The sequence below is a fragment of the Setaria viridis genome, chromosome 1 (genome assembly GCF_005286985.2).
Source record: "Setaria viridis chromosome 1, Setaria_viridis_v4.0, whole genome shotgun sequence".
NCBI classification, from domain to species: domain Eukaryota; kingdom Viridiplantae; phylum Streptophyta; class Magnoliopsida; order Poales; family Poaceae; genus Setaria; species Setaria viridis.
In genome coordinates this window covers 29,567,080-29,589,060 of record NC_048263.2, presented here as the reverse complement: position 1 = coordinate 29,589,060, position 21,981 = coordinate 29,567,080, and the positions used below count along the sequence as shown (strand labels likewise).

At 46.4% G+C, this 21,981-nt stretch overlaps 4 protein-coding genes and 1 long non-coding RNA gene across 7 annotated transcripts; 2 read left to right on the top strand and 3 right to left on the bottom strand.

Moving 5' to 3' along the window:
• Positions 1-858: 858 nt before the first annotated feature.
• On the top strand, positions 859-2,965 carry LOC117860383 (very-long-chain 3-oxoacyl-CoA reductase 1). Its single transcript, XM_034743660.2, has 3 exons — positions 859-1,577; positions 2,279-2,348; positions 2,464-2,965. Exons 1-3 carry the CDS (start codon positions 925-927, stop codon positions 2,719-2,721), a joined length of 981 nt encoding a protein of 326 aa, XP_034599551.1. The 5' UTR covers positions 859-924; the 3' UTR covers positions 2,722-2,965.
• A 951-nt stretch (positions 2,966-3,916) lies between these two features.
• LOC117860368 (formyltetrahydrofolate deformylase 1, mitochondrial) lies at positions 3,917-6,557 on the bottom strand. Of its 2 annotated transcripts, none has more exons than XM_034743648.2 (8): positions 6,068-6,557; positions 5,852-5,985; positions 5,631-5,781; positions 5,399-5,472; positions 5,155-5,314; positions 4,653-4,751; positions 4,501-4,587; positions 3,917-4,138 (listed from the first exon to the last, which is right to left on the bottom strand). In XM_034743648.2, exons 1-8 carry the CDS (start codon positions 6,452-6,454, stop codon positions 3,992-3,994), a joined length of 1,239 nt encoding a protein of 412 aa, XP_034599539.1. In that variant the 5' UTR covers positions 6,455-6,557; the 3' UTR covers positions 3,917-3,991. The 2 variants fall into 2 exon arrangements, with proteins under 2 accessions (XP_034599539.1, XP_034599544.1); XM_034743653.2 differs by having other exon boundaries at positions 5,852-5,964; positions 6,068-6,540.
• LOC117860393 (uncharacterized) lies at positions 6,373-6,630 on the top strand. Its single transcript, XR_004641482.2, has 2 exons — positions 6,373-6,501; positions 6,582-6,630. It is a non-coding gene; the product is annotated as an uncharacterized lncRNA (long non-coding RNA).
• Positions 6,631-6,705: 75 nt separating this feature from the next.
• Positions 6,706-11,323, bottom strand: LOC117860352 (uncharacterized membrane protein At3g27390). 2 transcript variants are annotated; one of them, XM_034743634.2, is made up of 11 exons: positions 10,951-11,323; positions 10,570-10,848; positions 9,645-9,753; positions 9,366-9,558; positions 9,142-9,278; positions 8,474-8,762; positions 8,247-8,353; positions 8,012-8,156; positions 7,620-7,818; positions 7,294-7,534; positions 6,706-7,216 (listed from the first exon to the last, which is right to left on the bottom strand). In XM_034743634.2, exons 2-11 carry the CDS (start codon positions 10,655-10,657, stop codon positions 6,967-6,969), a joined length of 1,758 nt encoding a protein of 585 aa, XP_034599525.1. In that variant the 5' UTR covers positions 10,658-10,848; positions 10,951-11,323; the 3' UTR covers positions 6,706-6,966. The 2 variants fall into 2 exon arrangements, with proteins under 2 accessions (XP_034599525.1, XP_034599532.1); XM_034743641.2 differs by having other exon boundaries at positions 10,570-10,731.
• A 5,533-nt stretch (positions 11,324-16,856) lies between these two features.
• Positions 16,857-18,801, bottom strand: LOC117839500 (BAG family molecular chaperone regulator 3). Its single transcript, XM_034719876.2, has 2 exons — positions 18,406-18,801; positions 16,857-17,539 (listed from the first exon to the last, which is right to left on the bottom strand). The coding sequence occupies exons 1-2, from the start codon at positions 18,656-18,658 to the stop codon at positions 17,313-17,315; spliced, it is 480 nt and encodes a 159-aa protein (XP_034575767.1). The 5' UTR covers positions 18,659-18,801; the 3' UTR covers positions 16,857-17,312.
• Between the last annotated feature and the right edge of the window lie 3,180 nt (positions 18,802-21,981).

Genomic DNA, 21,981 nt, shown 5'->3' with positions numbered 1-21,981 from the left:
CATTGTTCACACTAGTACCATCATGTTTGATTTGTGGCGGGTTGTTGTTGGAGGTGTAGTTGAATAATACTACCAACATAATAGAATAAAAAAAAGACAAAAACGTACTTGACATGTATATCTAGTTACCAAGGTATACATAATTTCTTTTGCAAGTAGGGCCTGTTTGATGGGCTAACACTAAAGTTTAGCCACATTTAAACTTTAGACGTTTGGGTAAAATTAGCCCAACCCTGTTTGGATGCGTGGGCTAATTTTTAATTGGAGTACGGAGAAAAGACGCATGTACCCCTAGTATCATGTAGGTGTTGTTTGGAAGGAGGGTAATTCGGTCTTTTCTCATCCGCTGCAAGAAATTAGCTCCCATTAGCGGGGGTTTGGAGGACTAATGGACTAAAATTTAGTTGGAGGGTTAGCTAATTTTTAGCCCACCTTTAACACCCTATTTAGATCATCAGAGGTTAATTTTTAGACACATAAAGTTTAGCCCTGAAGCCTACCGGCCCTAAGAAATGGCCCTAAGAAATGTTAGTGATATCTCGGTAACCAGATACACGAGTTGACTACACTTTTGTCCTTTAAAGAAAATAATGAAAGAATGCTGAAATACGGTAATCTGCTTATTTTATTTTTACCGAGGTGTCAATGCTCACTGCCTGGAAGGCTGGAGCTGATCGATCTAAAAAAATCAATCAAATCCGCATCCTATCTGAAAGACTGGACTGTCCATGGACACGAACTCGAGTACTCGACCAATATTCAGTTCGCGTTCGGTTAGTCTTGGTACACCAGTTCCACCCACCACCGGAGAAAGCCCACCTCCACAGCCCCACTATAAGTCCCCAGCTCGGCGGCACACCAGGCCACCGCACCGCATCGAGTCGCTGCTCCTACTCCAGCTCCCCAAATCCGACGACGCCCGCCATGGCCGGCACGTGCGCCCACGTCGAGTTCCTCCGCGCGCAGCCGGCGTGGGCGCTGGCGCTGGCCGCCGTGGGCCTCCTCGTGGCCCTCCGCGCCGCCATCCGCCTCGCGCTCTGGGTCTACGCCGCGTTCCTCCGCCCCGGGAAGCCCCTGCGCCGCCGCTACGGCGCCTGGGCCGTCGTCACCGGCGCCACCGACGGCATCGGCCGCGCCATCGCTTTCCGCCTCGCCGCCGCCGGGCTCGGGCTCGTCCTCGTCGGCCGCAACCCGGAGAAGCTGGCCGCCGTGGCCGCCGAGATCAAGGCCAAGCACCCCAAGGTCCCCGAGGTCCGCACCTTCGTGCTCGACTTCGCCGGCGAGGGGCTCGCCGCGGGGGTGGAGGCGCTCAAGGAGGCCATCCGGGGCCTCGACGTGGGGGTCCTCGTCAACAACGCCGGGGTGTCGTACCCGTACGCCCGCTACTTCCACGAGGTGGACGAGGAGCTGATGCGCAGCCTGATCCGGGTCAACGTCGAGGGCGTCACGCGGGTCACCCACGCCGTGCTCCCCGGCATGGTCGAGAGGAAGCGCGGCGCAATCGTCAACATCGGCTCCGGCGCCGCCTCCGTCGTGCCCTCTGATCCGCTGTACTCCGTCTACGCCGCCACCAAAGCGTGAGTTCCCCGTGTTCTTGCTCACCAATTACCGCTTTGTTTCGTGAATTACTGTTTTGTTTCGTCTCCATTGATGTTTACTGTCGCAGTTGTACATGTTATAGCTTGAATTGGCTCGATTTTAGGATAGATGGCGTTAGTGGAAGTAAAATTGACTGAGAACAAAGGAGCACGCCTTTCTTACCTGTCTGTACTTGCTTAGCGCTGTTAAGGTGTTTGTTCCTTCGGTGTGAATTTTTAGTATGCAACAGTTGGTTAGATGTATACTCGAATGATCGAATTAGTTAGGCACTGAAGTCCCATCAGTCTAGACTACTTCAGATGTGCAGTTTGTTCAGATCTGACGTATGATCACTCTATTTAGAGGAAATGGAAAGATAAGCAATGGGTTACTTGTAAGCAAGAAACTTAGGCCTACTTGCTTTCTTATGATTCATAACTGAAAACTTTATGATGTTGCCTGTTGGATTGGCCTAAAGGGTCCCTTCAACTTAGTTGGGATATATTCTCCTGTGATCTAGTTTATATTGAATGACGAGGAGAAGACACATAAACACTGAAGTAGTCATGTAACATAAAGTACACTTGTGAATGAGCCAATGAGCAATTGGTCCTTTTCTTGCATCTGTTGTGTGCGTGTCTCTGTGCTGCTATACACACTTAGCTTGCATGCTAAAAGTAATTTCATCTTTGCTTCTCAGGTATGTCGACCAATTCTCAAGATGTCTCTATGTTGAGTACAAGAGCAAGGGTATTGATGTGCAGTGCCAGGTAACAACTATTCGCTATTTGCAATAAATGTTCATCAAATTGTACCAACCTTGCGGCACTGCTTGTTGTATATATGAACTCTCTCACTCTTAGCTCAACTTCTTCATCTATTCAGGTGCCCCTGTATGTTGCAACAAAGATGGCATCCATCCGGAAATCCTCCTTCATGGTTCCTTCTGCGGACACCTATGCTCGTGCTGCTGTTCGCCACATTGGCTACGAGCCTAGGTGCACGCCTTACTGGCCACACTCCGTCATGTGGTTCTTGATCTCCATTCTTCCGGAGTCCCTCATCGACAGTGTGCGCCTGGGCATGTGCATCAAGATCCGCAAGAAGGGGCTAGCCAAGGACGCCAAGAAGAAGTCCCTGTGATGTTTCAGATATCTGCCGAACACACATCGCGATTCGCGCTGTTACTTCGTCACCTTTAGTGGACATGTGCTTCTAGCTTTGCTGTAGTCACCTTATTCAGTACCATTGCCTACCGAATCTGTTAAAAATGAGAATGTCGTTGTTCCCCAGACTATTGTGAAGTGAGAACATGTGATTCGTCATTTCAGAATGTAACACTAATGCGGTTAAAGATGGAATGGGATTAACTTAAGAAGTTGTGTAACTCTGTTCTCTTTTCTGGATTAGTACTTCGCATGTTTGTGTAGTTTCTTTGCCTCCAAATGATCTGAGATGCATTTTTCTCTAGACAGAGTTGTATAACACTGAACTTCTTGATGCTAAGGATCGTGTTACCCTTATGGAAACTTAAGGTAGCCACTGCATTATTTTTGTCAAATCATTTACATCAAATATAATGCAAATACCAAAGAGCACCAAGTAACAGGAACTGAATTACTGAAAAATGCTCATGACTCATGAGGCATCCAGTTCTGCGAGCGTTAACCAACATGCACATCTAACTGGTGGCACGAGTGAGAATGACTCTTTGCTTTCTAATACAGGCCCCTACTGCAATGTATGTTCAGGTATAGCCATCAAAACAAACAACTCGTCCAGGATGGTTGAGGCTAACTCTTTATACAGCAGAGTCAGCTCTTTCTACAAAGGTCAGCAAAAATAGCCCCGAAAAGAACTTAGCTTCACTGGTGTTTTCAGTTTAATACTGTTTCATAACTATCTTGCAATGTGAGCATCACTTGCCAACTGAGCCTCATGATCATAAAAAACAACAACTCATCCAGGAGGAGCTGCGGCGGCCTGTTTGCCACCCATCGTCCCCGCAAGCTCTTCCGAGAGTGCCTTCACTAGGGTGTCGAAAAGGCATTTGGCTATAGAATCAACAGAATCAGAAAGGACATATTTTTGTTTATTAACTGAAAATGAGTGATGGATGGAAATACCTTTGAGCAAATGCAGAAGAGGCTGCTGCGTTGCCTTATCTGTGTACTATGCAGTAACTCTAAACTGTTTTCTTGTCATGCGCTTTTATATATGCTTACCATGAACCCAAGTGTCCAATGAATAATTTGTTGCTACTGCTCAAGTACGCTCATCATACCAAACCAGAGTAAAACATGCATCATCACAAAAAGCTAGCGAGCGATTGCGCAGATACAGAAAAATTTAATCATTTTGCTTATTTTGTGAAAAATAATACACATCACACCAATCTGTAAGAAAAATTAGCTCAGAATACAACAGTTTTCTTCAGTTCATATGGAAGGACACGGAGCTCGCAGTATGACTTAATAGCCTCTGCTAGGCATTGCTTCTCAAGGTTCTCAGACTTCACAACAAAACTCTGTAGTGTGTCTCTGTGAGAAACTCGCTCAACCTGTATAGCAGCAAAACAAAGACAGAAAGACTAAATATCCGATTTCCTGCTAGAAATTGTCAAGATTAAAAGCACATTGGTTTACTATAATTTCACACGTGTGAATCGCAACACAATAAATGGTGCACAGTTCCGATGTGAAAGTGGTCAGGCATTATAGTAGGAATGTAGGATTAAATGAAGGCAATGCTAATTGAGCCCCTAGGGTTTACGCTAAAATAAAAGGAATTCCAACAACTAACTGTTTGCCAAAGACGATTCCGTATTAAACATTGACAACCAATTTCAACTGATGATGTGATGTGAATTGTGATCCATCAATTCGATACTTAGGTTAACTGTTACGTGAAAAGTATGAATACCATTTGCTCAATTATTGGCCCAGCATCAAGTTCGGTAGTGACAAAATGGCTAGTTGCACCGATCAACTTTACCCCAGCATTGAAGGCCTGAAAGATAATACTTATTAACATTTCAGATTAGGTTCACAACTCAGATCTGATAACTTTGATACCTGTCTAGAAGGATGCCCTCCCTTAAATGAGGGAAGAAGGCCATGATGAATATTAATAATATCTTTACCATATGATTTTAAAAAGCTTTCTGACAGTATCTGCAAGGGAAAATGATATGTCACAGATATATAGATGAAAAAAGCCTGTAGTAAATGTTAACCTTACAGAGTCTATGCACCTACTGGAGATTGGATGATCACACATGGAGATGAAAAGAACAGGGACATGATCTTGAAATATGCATAGCTTATTATCAACTATATTGCAAAATTGAATTCTGATTGCATCAGCTCAGTGAGGAATAGACAAATGAAACAGACTGGGAGTCCCTAACACTAACAGCTAGCTAGATTTTAGTATTGTGCCTCAAAAAATAAAGACAGAATCTCTATAGATTATATAAGTGTCAGTCTCAGTTTTGTATGCTCTGTGGTGTTCCTGGTCCCATTTTTTTTTGCCATTCTTAAGATAAGGAAAAAAATAGCAAAACCATAATTTTACCTGCATATATCTTGCCAGCACAACAAAATCTGTGCCTTCAATCAATTCTAGTATCTCTTGCTCCCTTTTGTTCCCAGATGTGGTCGGTAAGTAGTGATATGGAATACCATGCCTCTGAAGAAATCGTTGCACATGATTATCTTCTGGTCTATCATGGTTGCTGCAGTGGAAAAATAGAAGCATGTGTGACTGAGGAGTGACGTTTTCTGATAAGGAGAAAATAGGGGCCAGATATCGCCTTCACCTTATGACACAACTAATGTCAACTGGAAGCCTGCCTTCTTGCCATCTATACAACAAATCAAACAAGCAATGGTCCTGGAAGGAGAGGGGAAGATAGATGCTTATCAAAAACAAAAGGACATGAAGAGACATTGCATATATAGCTTGGAATATGGTACACTGTGCCTGAAGCCTGAGCAGTTTCTCAGCAGAAGCTACACTGTACCAAAGGCAGCGATGCGAAACTGACGAACCTGCTTTGAAGCAAGGACCGAGATCTTGTATTTGGGGTCAAGATCAGGCACTCGTACGGTCGACCTCTGCGCACCGAAGCAATGGGACAGGTTGAGGAAATCTTTGTGCAGCTCGTCCCGCGGCCACAGCTTTGGGTTGTACGTGAATTCACTGGAAAGCCACACATGGTTTAGGCAACTGAAGAAGGTCATTTCGACACGTTCTGGAGTATCTGACTGACCTGCGGGAGTAGAAGACGTGCTTGTCGTCGGGGACGAAGACATCGACGCTGTGTATGTTGCCGCCGCGGGAGGCGATGCACTCGGACAGCTTGGCGACGATGCCCACGGTGTCCTGGCCATTTTGATTCGGTCGCTGTCACTAGTCAGTCGAGGAGGAGGGCCCCAAATGGAGATAGGATAAGGGGGAGAGGAAGGAAGGAAGAGAGAGGACGTACGGGGCACTGGAATAGATGGATGCCGAGGAGGTTGCCCGCGGGCACGGCGGCGGAGACCGGCCGCCGCGCCAAGGACAGCATCTGCCGGTCGATCGATCTACCTATCCTTCCCTGACGAGCAGATGGATGCGACGGGATGGGATGCCCATCGGCGGCGGCGAGCAGATGAGCCTGATTCCACCTCGTGACCGAATCACGCGCCGCGGTTGGTGGAGCAGTATCGGTTGGCGCTTCCCTCCTGCACTGCACAGGACAGAGCTCGCTGGGTGATTTTACAAATGCTTCGTGTCCTGCTACGGCTGTCAGTGATGTCGTGTCACACGAAGAACATTTGCACCTGAACGTGGGGACAAAGATGGCATCCAGGACCTGGAGATCTTCCTCCATGGTTCCAGGTTCCAGCCGTGGACGCCTTCGCTCGTGCCGCTGTCAGCGTAGGGATTCTCACAATAAAACTCTTATTCTTCGTATGATTCGAACTACCTCTTACAGTCGTAGCCTCTCATTTGCGTAGGGATTGTTAAGGTTTTTCTGCTCTTGTGGAAACTAAAGAAGTAAAGATAGCTCCGGATGATCATTTCATGGGCAAACACGCCGAAGCCTGAACACAAACATGCAACAGCACCTAGTCACAGGAATGAGCCAACGTGCACACCTTACTGACGGTATTGCTTTCTAGAAAATACAGTTATACAGGGTATCACTGCATCGTATTTGTATGTCCAGACAACAACAACTAATCCAAGAGAAGTATTGGGGTCAACCCTTCATACAGCACTACACCAGCGTCGGCGCTTTGCCTCTTTGTACAAAGTTAGCAAAAATAGCCCAAAAAGGGCATAGGAGAAAACTCCTTTTCCCACTAATTTTTCAGTTGAAAGCTTTCTTTTTCCAAAATATCATTCAGTGTTAACATCGCCTGTTATCTGGGCCTCATGATCATCGCCCCGGATGCCTGTTGTCTTCCCTAGGGAGCTCTGGCTAAGCATTCGGACAATACCGCTTCTCGTCTTCCGGACTTGAGATCCATTGGCAGACTGACTGCCACCCATAGTCCTCGCAAGCTCCTCCGAGAGAGATTTCACAAGGACATCAAAACGGCGCTTGGCTGTAGGGTACCTTGATATTGACTTTGTGATTCCTTGCAACCTTGCAGTAGGATCAACAGAATCAGCAAGGGATTGCATTGGCTTTAGTAACTGAAAGAAAATGATGAATGGAAGTACCTCCGGGCAAATGCTCCTATTTCTGCTTGTTTTTGCTCGCTCAACGATGGCAGCCGAATGAGATTCTCCTTGACACGCTTAGGATCGCTGATCAAGAGTACTTGCTTCTCAAGGTATGCTTCCTCTTCTTCTGTGAAGTTCTCAGCTTTGATTTGATCTTTGATGACCATCAGAGGGTCGAAAAACCACTCGAAAAATTTACTCTTAGGCCTATTATCAGACGTTATCTCAGATCCATCACCTGCATATTTGACAGCAAAGCCTCGAAGGTCAAGGAAAGTCACCATAAACCTCTTTTAGTGATGAAGAAAGCAACTCTTACTCACTTAGAACCAGACCATCAGAATTAGCTTTTGCAGATCGGAGGAGTGCCTTAAGGATAACATATGCCGGTAAACCAAAATTAAGTACCCCAGTGCTGACTTTGCCTGCCTTTGTTCCTTCTATATCTTTTGGGGTTATCACCCCTTCAGCGACCAGATCCTTGCCATAGTGCTTACACTCTATGAACAGGTGATCTAGCAACTAAACAGCACTTTTAAATCAGTTATACTGCACAATTTTTCAAATACCAAAGAATCATAGCACGCTTTCAAGTAAATAAGATTATAGAATATCATACTATAATCTGTAAATTCTAAATGGAGTGCCAGTATTAAGATTCTTATTTATTGGGAATGCAGTGAAATTTCTTTTCGATTTTCCAGAAAAAGATCACCTTGAATGGATTGAACTCATCAAAGCTACTTTTAAATGATGTAACACGCTGTGGCGCTTTCTTTCCATCATGCTTGTCCTTGAATGAAGCGGGCCTTGAGAGCGAACCACCATGGGAGGAAGCTTCATCTTTCTGATATTTAAACCTAACCATGGAAGGTGAAATTTTAAGTAACTTGCATTCCCAAATGTACAATTTAAGGACAACATTTTAATAAAGAATACACCATTTATACCTAGGAAAACAAGATCCTGGTGCCATGTCAAGTACATCATTTGTATATTCATCAAAGATGGATACTGATGATATTACATAAGACAGTCCCAAGAAAAGTGAGGATTCCTGGCACAGGAACAAGATTGCCACTGTAAGCTTCTTGCCTCCACATCTAACAGGTTAAACGATACTAGCTTTATACTAGAATCAAAATTTTCATTGCCAGTCCAAAAAGATTGTCGATACCTGATAAACCACCACAGCAGCATATGTGCCAAAAGGAACACTGCAGATAATGGAGGCTAGAAAAGCTCCTATAACTGCAAATGGCCAGAGAAGAATAGCAAGACCAGCAAATGGCACACAAGCTGTCTCAAGAAAAGGTCCTTCTCTGCCAATAAGATCTTCAATCAACCGCTTCCATCCTTTGAAAAGCATAACGGGGAACTTGTACAAGGCAATTAGTGTGAACATTATGGCATCCACTACAAGTCCACAAGCAGCAGCAAGTATTGCACCAGGAATGTGAAGCAATCTGGGGATGTAAAATTAATTATTTTCCTTGTGTAATAGAGAATTCTTCAACTAAAATAAAATCACTACAAGGCTGTTTAAATATTAACGATAATATCAGGATTTAAAGGATAGCGAACTTCAATTTGCATGGAGCAATCCCCCATATCATTTCTATCCAAAACGAGTTCACAAGCATGAAATAATTGTGTATTTCATTGTCAACCTGAACTGTTCTAGATGTGTAAGAAAAGCTGACCAAGATAACAAACAATCAAAATGTTCCATTATTAGACAGCTAAATTGACTCAGAATCAGGGAGCAGCGCAGACAGCAGAGAAGTTATGATCTTATTCTTATCAGGAAGAATGGAAAAGGCTGAACAATAATAGAAAGTAGACCTTATTTCATATGGCTTGCCATCTGGAGGTGCATGAAGACGAACTTCATCCATGATTGAAAAATATGAGTGCAACAACACGTCTTTCATGTCCCTGACTACTGTACAGCTTCCTGTGATAGTGTTCCATGTTCCATCCTGTGTTGCAAGTTAGCTAGCCATGTTAAACAGGTGAAGTACAAACGAAGCTGGTATCAGAGTGAAACCATTGCAGATAAGTTTTACCAAAAAACAGTGAACAAGTGGCTTTTCTTTTCCTTTCCCAACTGCATCGAATGTAGCCATTGCTGGTGCCAGAAAGCCATAAGCGAAACCAGCGAGGATGCTTCCCATGATGCCAATTATTAGCCATAGAACCAAAATCACAGTTACAGCAATAAGAAGCAGCAGCTTTATGACCGGTCCTACCATCTTGGTTCTGCTTTCATAAAAAGGTGGTCAGCATATCCAAATAAACCAACTTGCATGACTTCTCTTCCAGGGCTGAAAAACTGCAAGCGCTACCTGATAATGCAGTAATATGTCCAAATCACATGCATAGGCCACAAGCCCAGAATGAGCGCAGAAATTCCAATTGTCATGACGAGCCATGCCCATGGGCCAAACAAAGCACCTGGATTGGCAAGAATAGCATGAATCTAAATACCAATAATAACAGAGATCAACAAAATTACCAAGTAGTAAACCAATCCATCAAAATGTAGCCAGGTATTAATATTTACCATCAGAGCACTGTGGATTTCTAGACTTAGCAGACATTTAACCTCTCAACAACTTCCAAAATCTGTTTTTTCTTTAAAAAAAACTTCCAAAATCTCATGTACACACATTTCATTACATCACTAGAAATTCCAGTTGCAACTACTGCAGAAATCAGTTTATGGCTCTACGCCCCACATCAAGCAGAACTGCACTAATAGTAAGTAAAAGATGCAGCATGAATAAATCTGTAAATGCAAGAAAAATGGACCAGGGCAATCGGTTCATGCTCACAAAGTCAATACGCTATGCCAGTAAAACAATGGCATTCCTCACTTGGGTCCCATCATATACCTGTCCTAACCAAATAACATGTACTACTCCACTTCCTCCATTATTATCAAACGACACTGTACATCAACTCATAAAAGGACTAATTCACTCGTGATATGAGCATCTATGCAACCTGATTCCATCATTACTGCAGCCTACAGCAATGGTTTAACCAAGCATCAGAACCAGCATCCAGCATTTTCGAGAAAAAAAATCAGTACAAGCATCCATTCTTCACAGAAAACTAGCAAATGCAACACATCACATGAACTGATTGATTGAATTTGTGAAACAAGGACAGAACTATATGAAACCATCCTCCAATACAATTCCAATCCATACTTTTATTGCACAAAGAAGGGGAGAAGAATGCAAATAGAACAAACGTTCTGTCCACCTTTGATGATTCCCAGGAGGAGAAGCGCAAAGAAGAAAGGCAGGAACTTGAAGAAGCTCCAAACAGATACCCAAATCCCTGCCTCCATTGCCAACCTTGGTCGAAGGCCTCTCACAATCTCACTACCTTCTTTCGAATCCAATGAAAGCCGTCCACTCCAGACTGTGCAAAACGGGAAGAGAACAATGTGGATGCCCGAACGGTTAAGCTAATGCAGCAATAAAAGGGACCTCATCAAGACCAGAGAGGCAAGAACTGAGGAACCGCAAAGAACCGGGCCTGGAGATTGGATTGCCGGTGGTTATGGGCTGTTAACTAAACAAAAGAAAGAAAGAAAAAAAACGAAAGGGATGCAAGAAAAGTAACCAAGAAAAAGCGCACCTGAATGGGAACCGCCTCGCGCTGTCAAATGCTGGGTGGGCTGGGACCTGACTCCTGAGAACGAACTTGCGGGAGGCCGGTGGAGCGAGGTTGCTTGCGCGATTGTTTATTCAGAGATTTTGGGGGAGTAAAGAGGAGCTCGCTTTGCTGGTGGAGTGCAGGTTGGTGCTGCTGGCGAGCGGAGCAGAGCCGGGGGCTCTGCAGCTGCCGCAGGCGGGGCAGGCAGGAAGGCAGGACCGCAGGAGGAGGAGGAACGGAAGGAGCGAGTGGTCGGCGTCGACCAGATGCGTTTTTCACTTGTCTTTGCCTCGTTGGGCAAACACATGGCACTATGGCAGTGGGAAGGACTGAAGGAGACAGAGGGAGGGAGATGACTGGTGTTCAGTAGGCAGAAAGGCAGGCGCTGTTGTACTTGAATACCTGTAGCAATGGTCTCAAAATATTTCTAGATCTGGATCGGTTCAAACTTCAAATATCCAAATTGGGAATGAAATATTAGCACGTGTTTGGGTGTTCCGCATGATTTATAAACATCTTTAGGGCAAACCATCACGATTGGGTGCTTGATTTCCTCATAATTTCTAGTAAAATATCCTATTATGTGAAATCGGTTGGTGCAATATTCATTTTGTCCTCACTCAAAATGTCGAATGGGGAGTGCAGTTATGTCGCCAATTTTTCCTTCTCGAATTTGATGCCCAAAACTCAAAAGAAAACTGAAACTGGGCTGTTTTCCTAGTGGCGGGCCGTTACTGGGCTCTGACACCCTCCAAACCAGGCAGGCTACCGCGCGTCAAGCCCACGTAGCCCAAGGCCCAATCGAGGTGGGCAGGGCGATTCCGGACAGCGAGTCAGGGACAGCCGCCGCCGCCGCGGGGCACGCCGAGTCGCCGACCACCCCGCCTCCGTGTTGCGGCCACTGTTTACAGCCTTACACGGGCTAGGGACAGGCGGGGAGAGGAGGCGCCCCGCGTGCGACGCGCGGCCATGGCTCAGGCAGGCGATGTTACTTGTAATCCTGTGGTATCCGTTGTTTCCGTTTTTTCCGTTGAACAAGCTCACCACGGTGTCATGGTGGAGCGAGTGTGTAGGAGCTTGACGCATGCTGCGTTCGTGCGGAGCGAGTCTTTAGGGAGTGGCGCGACGGGTTCGTGTGGACGTGGGATGGCACGCCTGTTGATCGGCTCGCCGCGCTTGTAGGCCTGTAGGGAGATTAGTTAGCTAGTTGGCTTTCTATTTAAAAGGTTATAATACATACAGAAAACGCTGCCGTTCTTTTTGCAGCGCAAAACCTGCGTCCACTTGTGTTCATCGAGTGTGCGTGTGGGTGCTTGCCGGCGATTGGAACTCGCCGGAATTGCAACAGGCGAAGCGACCATGGTCCACGACTCCACGGGTCACGCGTGCGGCGCGTGGCTCCATGCCGGCGCGCGTGATCGTTCGTCGTTCCAGCGGTAGTCGCGAAAGGAAGTCAAGGCACAGGGCATGCCGCATGCGAGTATCAGGCCTTGATCTTCTCCACGGAGAACGGCAGGGCCCAAGAAAGAAGCAATGCAAAAGAACTCCCAGCCTCCTCGAAAGGTCAGAAAGGGCAGCGTCCTGCCGCTGCCGGGGGATAATGGCTGCCTGTCAGACAGACTGACCAGATCGTTGCTCCCTCTTGCAAGAAGCACAGCATGGCCCTGGTCTTGGTCTGAATCTGATCATTACCGATTATGAGCGCTTTCGCAGGGTCAAGGTCAACAACTTCTGCGTCGGGACTAGAGGGAACCTTATCGTGCACTAACAAGCATGTCAGAGTTTCCTGTCTACATCTTGATCATGGTTCTAAGACTGAATGATCCACTTAAGTCAAAAGAACATATCCTTTCAGTTGTCAGGTAACATGTCTACATGGCCGTCGTCCAAAGTGCCGGCGCTACTGGCATACAGGCATAGTGGCATTCTTTTACCATTTGGATTTTCAAGCATCAATGTCTTGATCTTTACTGCGATGGAACTAATTTTCTGAAAAAAAAATGTATATTTGGTTACTTGTGGGTGGAACAGCAAGCTGATAAGTGACAAGCTCCATCTTCATCAGGCCTCGTACGAGTTCCTTTCTCGTGAAGCCAAACAGCCTCTCTACTTTGCATTGGTGCTGACAATCCAAGCCCGAAAGGAGGTGAGTTTGAGCAAGCAGCTGCAGGTTGCCGCTGTCTGCAAATGGGGAACAAACCGGCGACCGATTTGCACTCGGCTTCCTGCAGTCCAGTGCTCCTGATCTGAAATCTCAACCACCAAAGACCACATCAGCCGCCACAGTAAAAAAAAGGACAGTTAGGCTGGAATTTTCCCGTCGTAAACTTGCTTTTCTTGAACCTGAAGCGTTATACGATGATTCATTCTCCATGCGGACATCACAATCACATCGACCCATGAGCAGATCGAGAAGATTAGACGCTGACACAGTTACACAAGCTGGCAAAGGGGTTACTGAACTGTTGGCTGTAAGCATCCGTTCCTAGCTCCGGGGTTCAGATAATTTGGCACTTCCTTCTCTAGAAACTTTCAGTCTGTCCCTCTACCTCTCGCTGTTTAGACTTGCAAGCATGAACTCGGCTCATTTCTTAATCCTAGGTGCGGTTGTGGAACAGATATGGTTATGGATTCTCCATCAATCACACCCGATTTTTAAGGCAAAACCATATGCATGAATCACATGTGCGCCAGGATCAAATTACACACATGCGACGACTTCAGTGAATAAAAAAGATAATATCATAACGTAGAGAGAGTATATAATTATTACATGACTGATAGTTTTTTAAACTGAATAGCAGAAAGAGTATTTATTATCGCAGCGGATCTTCAATGAAAACGGCGACTCCACGGGCAGTTGATTGGAGAAACACTTACACCTAGAACTCCTCCCAAACTTGAAGAACCTCCACAACGTTGACTTGTTCTGAGTATAACCTCCACAACATTGACTTGTTCTGAGCAGCGGTTTTAGTAAGAGTGAGTACACTTATGCTTGGTACTCAGCAAGCGTGAGGAATGTGTAGTGTAAGACCATTCAAGGATAGGCTAAGGTTTAATAGCAATTCATCATTTTAATTGGTTGGTCAAGTTTTATTAGCATTTACTAAGTATAACTTTATACCACCCACGTTTAACGTAAACATAAATAAACATAACAGAAATAAATCACATCAATTTAATTTGACTTTCGATAATTTAATTATGTGAGGGTCCAGGCCATTCTTAACCGTGAACACGGCTGATCGATCAGTTTTACACTCTGCCGAGATTGCACATCTTTACCCACAAATCGAATCAAAGTTCCAAAGAACTTTAGACTCAACCATGTTGTGCGGACTAGACATAATACCACACTTTCTAGGTGTGATTGAAAAGGGACGCTACGAGGCCTTTGCAAAGATTCCAGATAGCTCACTAAGGTTTTATGATCAACGTAATGCATAAACCTCTCTCCAACTGCGAAGCTACCATAGAGCAGATCAGTCAGAGGGCCGGGTTATACACCAACTACTGTCTCCCCCTCTTGCCCCTTTCAGGTAAAGCTACCACAAACTAGAGTTTCTAATTAATTAGCCAAGACCAGAGCCATATAGTTTTGTGGTTATACTATTTTTCTGGGTGGTCGCTCCATGTTTCAATTAAGCATGGTATTCTTGTATTACTGAAAGGTATAATATAAATAAAATAAGTTTAAATATTGGTTCATTAATACCACCATAACCAAGTTGAGCAACTAAGCATGAACTACCTAACATTATGTAAACCCAGATTGATCAAGATTCAGATTGATCAAGGTACAGGGAATAAAACTGACCACTCTTTAATTAGGACCCATCATATTTATATCTTAAAGTGCATAGCATAAGTGTTATTGAACATGAAAATAGAAGTTTCATAGGTTCAAGTTGTGATAAGGGCACGACTTGCCTTCCTGGACTTGTTCCAGCTGCTCGTAGTCTTCAAAGCACACGAGCACATACAAGCAAGCAAAGGAATAAAATAAGAAAAGAGTACACCAAACAGTAGCAACAGAGAAAAACAAGATCGTAAAACTAATCTATGCATAAAAATGAACTCATAGATGCAAGAAGCACTTAAAACGGATCTAAGACGTTAAAGATATGCACTAAACAAGGTGTAAGAGCCTGTCTGTAAGAAAACTAGACTTCTAGGGGTTAACTTGAAGAAACCGAGGGCTAAAACATAAATACACAACTGAAGGTTTAATGTGCAAAAGAGCAAGGCTAGGATGGCGGGCACTATTTTGCAAAACCTCAGGGGCTATGAAACGGATGAAAAAGAACCTAGATCTAATTACTTTTGAATTGCGATGGGTCTCGGGTGCAAAAACCAGAAAACCCAGGGACTCTTTAGCAAAAAGCACGGTACGGTGTGGGAGTTGACCTGTATTGACCGTGTCAGATCCGATCCGAGCCATCGGATCTAGATCTAAGGGATACGGTCATTTGGAACTAAGTCGGCGGCGCGCGGGCGACGGCGGTGGCGACTCGCCGGGAATGACTCGAAATCGAGCGTTTGGGCTCGGTTCTCAATGGGATCTAGCCCAGGAGAACGAGGAGCACACGGTGAACACGGCTAGGGTATCGTCGGGGTGGGTTACGCGGCAGCGGTGGCGCAAGGCTCGGTGAGGTGACACGGTGGAGAGGCGGTAGCTCCGGCGAGCGTGTCCGTGCGGAGCAAACCACGATAGCGCACAAAAACCCCACGGGCAGCCTCCTCACCTCCTTGCGGATCCCCGGGCGGTGTCATTGATGACGGGGAGGTGGCAGCGACGCTGGGGAGCTTGAGGCGGGGCGCTAGGGTTTGGTGGGGGTCACGGGGGTGCGCGCGACAGCTGTTTATATAGCCCGGAGGGGCACCTTTGGCGTGCAGGCCAAGTGGAGCAACGCGGAGGGCGGCGCGGCCGGCTCGGAAACGAACCCGAGTCGGTTGCGACGTGGGTGGTGCGGAGGAGGAAGATGACAAGTGGATCTCGAGCGTCAGCGGGAGAGCGGATGAACAACGCAGGAGCTGGGCCGACGCGGAAGCTGGGCTGAGGCGGAGGCAGCTGACGTGGTGTGAGAGCGGGCCAGCGCGGAGGCAAAGACGGGCCGCCTGTTGGGCTGCTGCAGGCGTTGCGCTACGGTTGTGGAGGGGGAGTGGAGCGATGGGCCAAGCTTGGCTGGAAGAAGGAGTAGGCCGAAAGGGAGAGAAAGAAGGGAGGGAAAAGAAGAGGGTTTCTATTTGTTTAAAAGAATCAAACAAATGAATTTAAACACAAATTCGAATTCAAGCAGCCAAAAATAATGCACCACCATGAATGCAACAATGAACTCCTATGATTCATTAATTTATTTTGAAAAAGATTTAGATGCCTAAGAAAATTTAATTGCAACCTTAAAATCCTTAGACACATGCATTTAATTTCTAACAAATTTTATTAAATTGTAAAAGTTGAAAATTAGGGTGTTACAATCTGCTGCGAGCTCTGTACTAATCCCTTCTTTCTGAAGCCAAGCACCTCTCTGCATTTCTGCATTGATGCTGACAAGCATGCAGCTGAAGGTTGCCTCTGTCTGTAAATGGGGAACACATCAGCGAGCAATCTGTACTCTCAGCTCACAGTCACTGCAGTCCAAAGAACTTGATATGAAATCTCAAGCGCCAACCACCACGTCCACAGCACATCCATGGCACATCTTAGGTTCCTTTTTCTTGAACCTGATCACAAAAGGAATGGATCACATTGTCCAGCCTTATTGCTACGATCTTGCACATCTTTAGGTTCCTTTTCTTGAACCTGACGCATCGCTATGATTCGCTCTCCACATGCGGACATCGCAATCACAAACCTCAAAGATCAACAAAAGGAGCACCATCCATCATGGAAAGGGGGACGAACACTTGGTTTCATCCATTCATTGGGAGCAGGAACACAAGATACATACAATCTTTCTCATTCATATCCATGACCCATGCTGGATTGTTGGAATGAGAAACGACCAAAGTAGTAGGGACCATAAAAAAAAAGCCCAACACTAGGCATAACACATCACGTCACAAGACCACAGCCACCACCATGGCTGACGCTTGCAACTAACTAGAGTACATGATAAAAAGGCTCTCTCACTCTCACCTTCAGGGACCCTTAACCCTTCCTTGGAGTGGCACTAAGAGTGGACTAAGAGGGGTTTGGAGGACAAACCCCTCGGATTCCGGATATAAAAAAACCTTCCAGAAATTAAAATTACCTTCACGCTGGACTAAATAGTACGGTTTATAATCTAGTAATAAGCAGTAGTGATAGTTAGAACGGTGATGGGCTGGGCCGGGCCGGGCTACACTTGGATAAAGGGCTGGCACGGGCTCGGCACGACTTGGGCTGCGAGGGCCCGGAGCTTCATGTCCTTGAGGGCAGGGTCCTCGAGGAGGAGGACCTTGTCCTTGTCCCTCACCCCAACCATGTGGAGGTGGTCGGTGTCCTCCCTCTCCTTGCCCCTGAACAGCAGCCTCTGCTCCCTGGGCTCTAGACCAGTCAGCATGGACAGCATTACCTTCAGCTCCCCTGAAATTTCAGAAAAGAAGTTTGTTAAGTAGAGGACAACCAAATAGGGGCATATATATTTTGAAATGAAATTCAAACTTTCAGTGCACACATCATTTACAAAACGATGGAAAAGAAAATTGATGAAGGTTCCAACATGTGTGCAATTTTGGCTGATTCTCAGGCATGTTGACAGATGGTTAGATGCCTGCAACTGCAATCTGCAATTGCATGCATGAGCATGAGCATGAGCTGGCAGTGCCGGGGGCAGCCATGAATAAATGTGTACGCCCACGTTAGGGAGTGGACTTTTTAAGTGTCTTTGCGTCAGCATTGCTTGTACAGATACGGTGAGACTTCAGACTTCTGGAGTAGAAGTACTGTACTGCTGAAGAAGATGCAGCACATGTCGGCTTACAGTTTACTATTTGGCTCCGTTATGAATTTTTGTGGCCAAGGAAGGAGTAAATTTGGGAGCAGAGCTGAGAGCTGTCCATAGACGCATTTTGCATAGAAAAAGTTTACTACAGGGACGCTGCTGTACTTGACAGTTCAAAGGTCTTAACTGCATCCAACGCCTACCAAACAACTGCACTCACTAATGCGAAGGGGAAATGAAGTTTTCTTCTTCTCCTCCTCCTCCTTTCTCTTTTCTAAGGAATAAGGGGAAAGTTGAATAAACCTTTGTGATGGAAACTAGAAAAAAAATACTAGAAGTAAAAGCAACAGACATATCACTGGAGGCTAGAGTGATGGAAACTCTGCCAAGAAGAAAACTATGTCAAATCAGGTTCCAAGAACAAACTACAAAAAGAAATCAAATACGCATGCGAAAAGTGAAATGAATCGGAGAGAGGAGTCATCAGATTGGAGAAATGCGTACTCACCAAAAGTGGAGGTGGCTCCGATGGACACATCATGCCAGGAGAAGCCGGTGGAGACCCTGACCACGATCACCTCCTCGCCGCCCTTCCCATCCCTCTTCTGCACCAGCATCCCTCCCGGCCTCACCTCCCACTCTATCTGCTCGGCACCGCCGGCCCCGGCCGCGCTGCCATTGCCGCCGCCACAAGCGGCCGCCTGCTTCGACGACGAGGGGCTCCTCTTGAAGAGCCTCTTGGAGTACCTCAGCTTGATCATGGCTGCGGAAGTAGAGCAGCTGCAGGTTTCTTTGCTTCAATGGCTGGCTGTTGTGCTATGGTCTATGGAGGAGTTGTTGCAGTTCTAGTGCCAAGGCTCTTGTGCGTGTATGCGTGTGAATATATAGGACGAGGAGAGGCCGTTGCAGAGGGCCTAGCAGCCTGGCTGGCTTTAGAAGCGTGCGCCTGTTTAAAGTCCAGGACCGAGGAGCCCAACAGCGAGGCAGAGGCATGCAATGCAATCTCTGAAAAGTCCAAAGTGTAGGACCCAAAAAAAAGTTTTTAGAAAAAAAAACAGACAAGGATTGGCGTATGCATGTTGCCATTATATTATATACTTCCTCCATCCCAAATTAAAGGTCGTTTTGACTTTTCTATATGCACAAATATTATCATGCATCTAGACGTAGGGTATATCTAAGTGCATAACAAAGTCTGTAAATCTAATAAAGCTAAAACGTCTTATAATTTAGGATGGAGGCAGTATTACTGTGCTGCACCGGCCAATCTTGAAATGTTTTGAAAGTTGCATGGAGGTGACAACGAAGAGGTTTATTTTGGGTCGCACATGGGGAGGGTTGGCGCCAAAAATGATGAGCTTTTGATGATGAACGGGCGAAGGGCATGATCATTGGGGTGGTCGGTTAGCTTATTAGGGAGGGCCGGCCTCCCGATTAGACATGTTGATCGGCAATTTACCAACATGGCTGGCCACCGGCCGCTAGTTTATTTGTGTTAGTTTTGGTAGTTCGGGGCCCTGCGATTGGTCGCTGCCGTTTGTTTTGAACGCAAGGAAAGACGGTGATGATGGTGAGATGTTGTACGTGCGCAGTGTGCGCATGTTTTGAGTAGGACCAAAGGTACGTGTTGGTCCGATTTTGGTGGCTTCAAGGGTGGTTAAGGTGGCTTCTGTGGGGCTTAATTCACACTCATCTTCCCGCTGCTTCGCTGTTCCAAGTCTCGTCGCTTGTGTTTCTATCTGCGAAAGCTTATGACAGTGCGAGTTCAGAAACAGCCTTGGATTAATTAGTGTATTCTGCTCAACCATGGCGCTGAGAGGTGATTAAAGAAACTGGAGTACTGTGATTACTGGCCGCTCTCATTCTAGTAGTGCCGCGGTCATACGATCTCAAAGACTCCAAAGACGATGAGGCCGGCCTGATGCCGATGCCAATGATGACGGATCGAGGTCGGCGCAAGATGACCTGGAGCACATCAGCACAAGAGAATCCGATTGCGCGTGCGCCGCATCAATTGTTATATCCGGAGAACTTTCCCCGCGGCCAAGGGCGTCGCGCCATGTCGCGGCAGAACGTGCGCGGCGCGGGCATTTCGCATTCTCGCGTCGGCGCGCAAGGCCCCAATGCAACCCGTTGGTGACAGCGAGTCTCCCCGGCCACATGGCGTACGTTCGGGTTTGTCCCGGCGCGAGTGCTGCGACAATTTAGGGTTATTCGGCGGATCGCGGCTAGTTTGGATCCATGCTCTCGCCTGGCATGTGTTGGGGATTGGAGTGGATCGGGTGGTGGTGAGACGCGTATCTGTGTGCAGTGGATCAGGCAGTTAGCGTTAGCGGCTTGCTTAGGCTTAACATGCATGGTTGATCAGCATGTGCTTGTCGCTTCAATGCTTGGGGTTTATCCTTTGCAACAAACACTGTTTATTTGTTGTTGTTTTAATTTGGCCAATCGCAGTTTTTTTTTTTTTGAGGAACTGCCAATCGCAGTTTGACAGGTCCATAGCCAGAGAGATTATTCGGGATCGGGATTACGGGAGGGTCCGTGTACCAGAGCGGCAGAGCCACGTGGCCGGCTGGCAAGCCGTAGTACCATGCGACACCTGACTGCCGCCCGCCAGCACCGCGGCACGCGGCCAGCCATGCCAACGCCGCCCCACCACCACGTCGCGCGGCCCCGCCCCGCTGCCCGCGCCGCAGCCGCCGGGCGCTGCCCCGCCAGAGCGCGAATCCACGGCGCCGCCGCCATGGCTTGCCCCCCGCGTCGGCCCGGCCTTACCGAGTTTCATGGGTCTCCTCCGTGGGCCGTGGGCGGCGGCGCATCCTCCTCTCTCTGTGCAACCTTCTGTTTGCGCCGTTGTGGGCCGGCGGGTCGTCCGCGTGTCCCTTGGCCAGGCCGACGTTTGCGACGGCCCACGACGCCTCCCGCGCTTTCCAATCCACCAACCGCGTGCGCCTACCTACCGGAAAACCTATCCATCCTGCTGAAGGTGGGAAGGCATCGAACTGTTAAGTGGGTGTTTGGGAGGAGACATCGAATGTTTGACACTAATTATGAGTATTAAATCTAGACTAATTACAAAACTATTTACACAACTCTTAGGCTAAATCGCGAGACGAATCTATTAAACCTAATTAGTTCATGATTTGATAATGTGGTACGGCAGTAACCATTCACTAATGATGGATTAATTAGGCTTAATAGATTCGTCTCGCGATTTAGCCTAGGGATTCTGCAATTAGTTTTGTAATTAGCTTATGTTTAGTCCTCCTAATTAGTATCCGAACATCCGATGTGACAGGGCTAAAGTTTAGCCCCCTCCTCCCAAACACCCACTAAGTGTTTAGGATTCGTGCAAATAATGAGGTCCTTTGGATCTTCATCAAACTCAAACCTTAGCTCCCTTCTCTCCCTCCCCTGCCGTCGCTGCCGCCTCCCCCTCCCTCCCCTGCCACCCTCCCCTGGAGAAGAAGGTTGGATTCAACTTTTTTTCGAAAAATGTTGCATTCAACTTTTTCTAAAGAAATGTTGGCTCAATTTTTTTTGAATAAATGTTGGTTCAACTTTTTTGAAGAAATGTTGGTTCAACTTTTTGAAAAAATGTTGGACATCATTTTTTAACCAACATATTTTCAGTGGACCATCATCAAATGGGAGGATTGGGGAAGAAGGTAAAGAAGAAGAAGATAAGGTTGAGATGGCCTTGGTGGGCTGGAAATTTCAACTCCTATCTCTATCTTCCACAAGATAGATAGGAGCTCCCTACCTACTACTCCCTCCGTTCCAAATTACAAGTCATTCCAATTTTATTGGAGAGTCAAACTATTTTATGTTTGACCAAAATTATAGAGGATGACAAAGATTTATGGCACCAAATAGATATAATATGAAAATATATTTAATGAAGAAACTAATGACATTTTATTTGGTATCATGAATATTTGTACTTTATTGTATAAATTTGGTCAAACTTGACTCTCAAGAGAGTTAGAACGGAGGAGTGCGACTCCTTTTCTCCGTCGCGCCTGCACTTATTGGAGTGAAGCAAGACTTGTTGGAGCCGCCCGTGTGGACATGCTGTTGCTGA

What these genes read in the sequence shown, in the direction of transcription:
- LOC117860383 (XM_034743660.2), top strand. Translation starts at nt 925, where the DNA reads ATGGCCGGCACGTGCGCCCACGTCGAGTTCCTCCGCGCGCAGCCGGCG. An exon ending in GTCTACGCCGCCACCAAAGC is followed by an intron (nt 1,578 to 2,278) that starts GTGAGTTCCCCG and finishes TTTGCTTCTCAG; the next exon opens with GTATGTCGACCAATTCTCAA. An exon ending in GTATTGATGTGCAGTGCCAG is followed by an intron (nt 2,349 to 2,463) that starts GTAACAACTATT and finishes TCATCTATTCAG; the next exon opens with GTGCCCCTGTATGTTGCAAC.
- LOC117860352 (XM_034743634.2), bottom strand. Translation starts at nt 10,657, where the DNA reads ATGGAGGCAGGGATTTGGGTATCTGTTTGGAGCTTCTTCAAGTTCCTG. An exon ending in ACATATTACTGCATTATCAG is followed by an intron (nt 9,559 to 9,644) that starts GTAGCGCTTGCA and finishes TTATGAAAGCAG; the next exon opens with AACCAAGATGGTAGGACCGG. An exon ending in CCAGGATCTTGTTTTCCTAG is followed by an intron (nt 8,157 to 8,246) that starts GTATAAATGGTG and finishes TTCCATGGTTAG; the next exon opens with GTTTAAATATCAGAAAGATG.
- LOC117839500 (XM_034719876.2), bottom strand. Translation starts at nt 18,658, where the DNA reads ATGATCAAGCTGAGGTACTCCAAGAGGCTCTTCAAGAGGAGCCCCTCG. An exon ending in CGGAGCCACCTCCACTTTTG is followed by an intron (nt 17,540 to 18,405) that starts GTGAGTACGCAT and finishes CTGAAATTTCAG; the next exon opens with GGGAGCTGAAGGTAATGCTG.
- LOC117860368 (XM_034743648.2), bottom strand. Translation starts at nt 6,454, where the DNA reads ATGGAGGAAGATCTCCAGGTCCTGGATGCCATCTTTGTCCCCACGTTC. An exon ending in CACGTCTTCTACTCCCGCAG is followed by an intron (nt 5,782 to 5,851) that starts GTCAGTCAGATA and finishes GTGGCTTTCCAG; the next exon opens with TGAATTCACGTACAACCCAA. An exon ending in TGCTGGCAAGATATATGCAG is followed by an intron (nt 4,752 to 5,154) that starts GTAAAATTATGG and finishes TTTCCCTTGCAG; the next exon opens with ATACTGTCAGAAAGCTTTTT.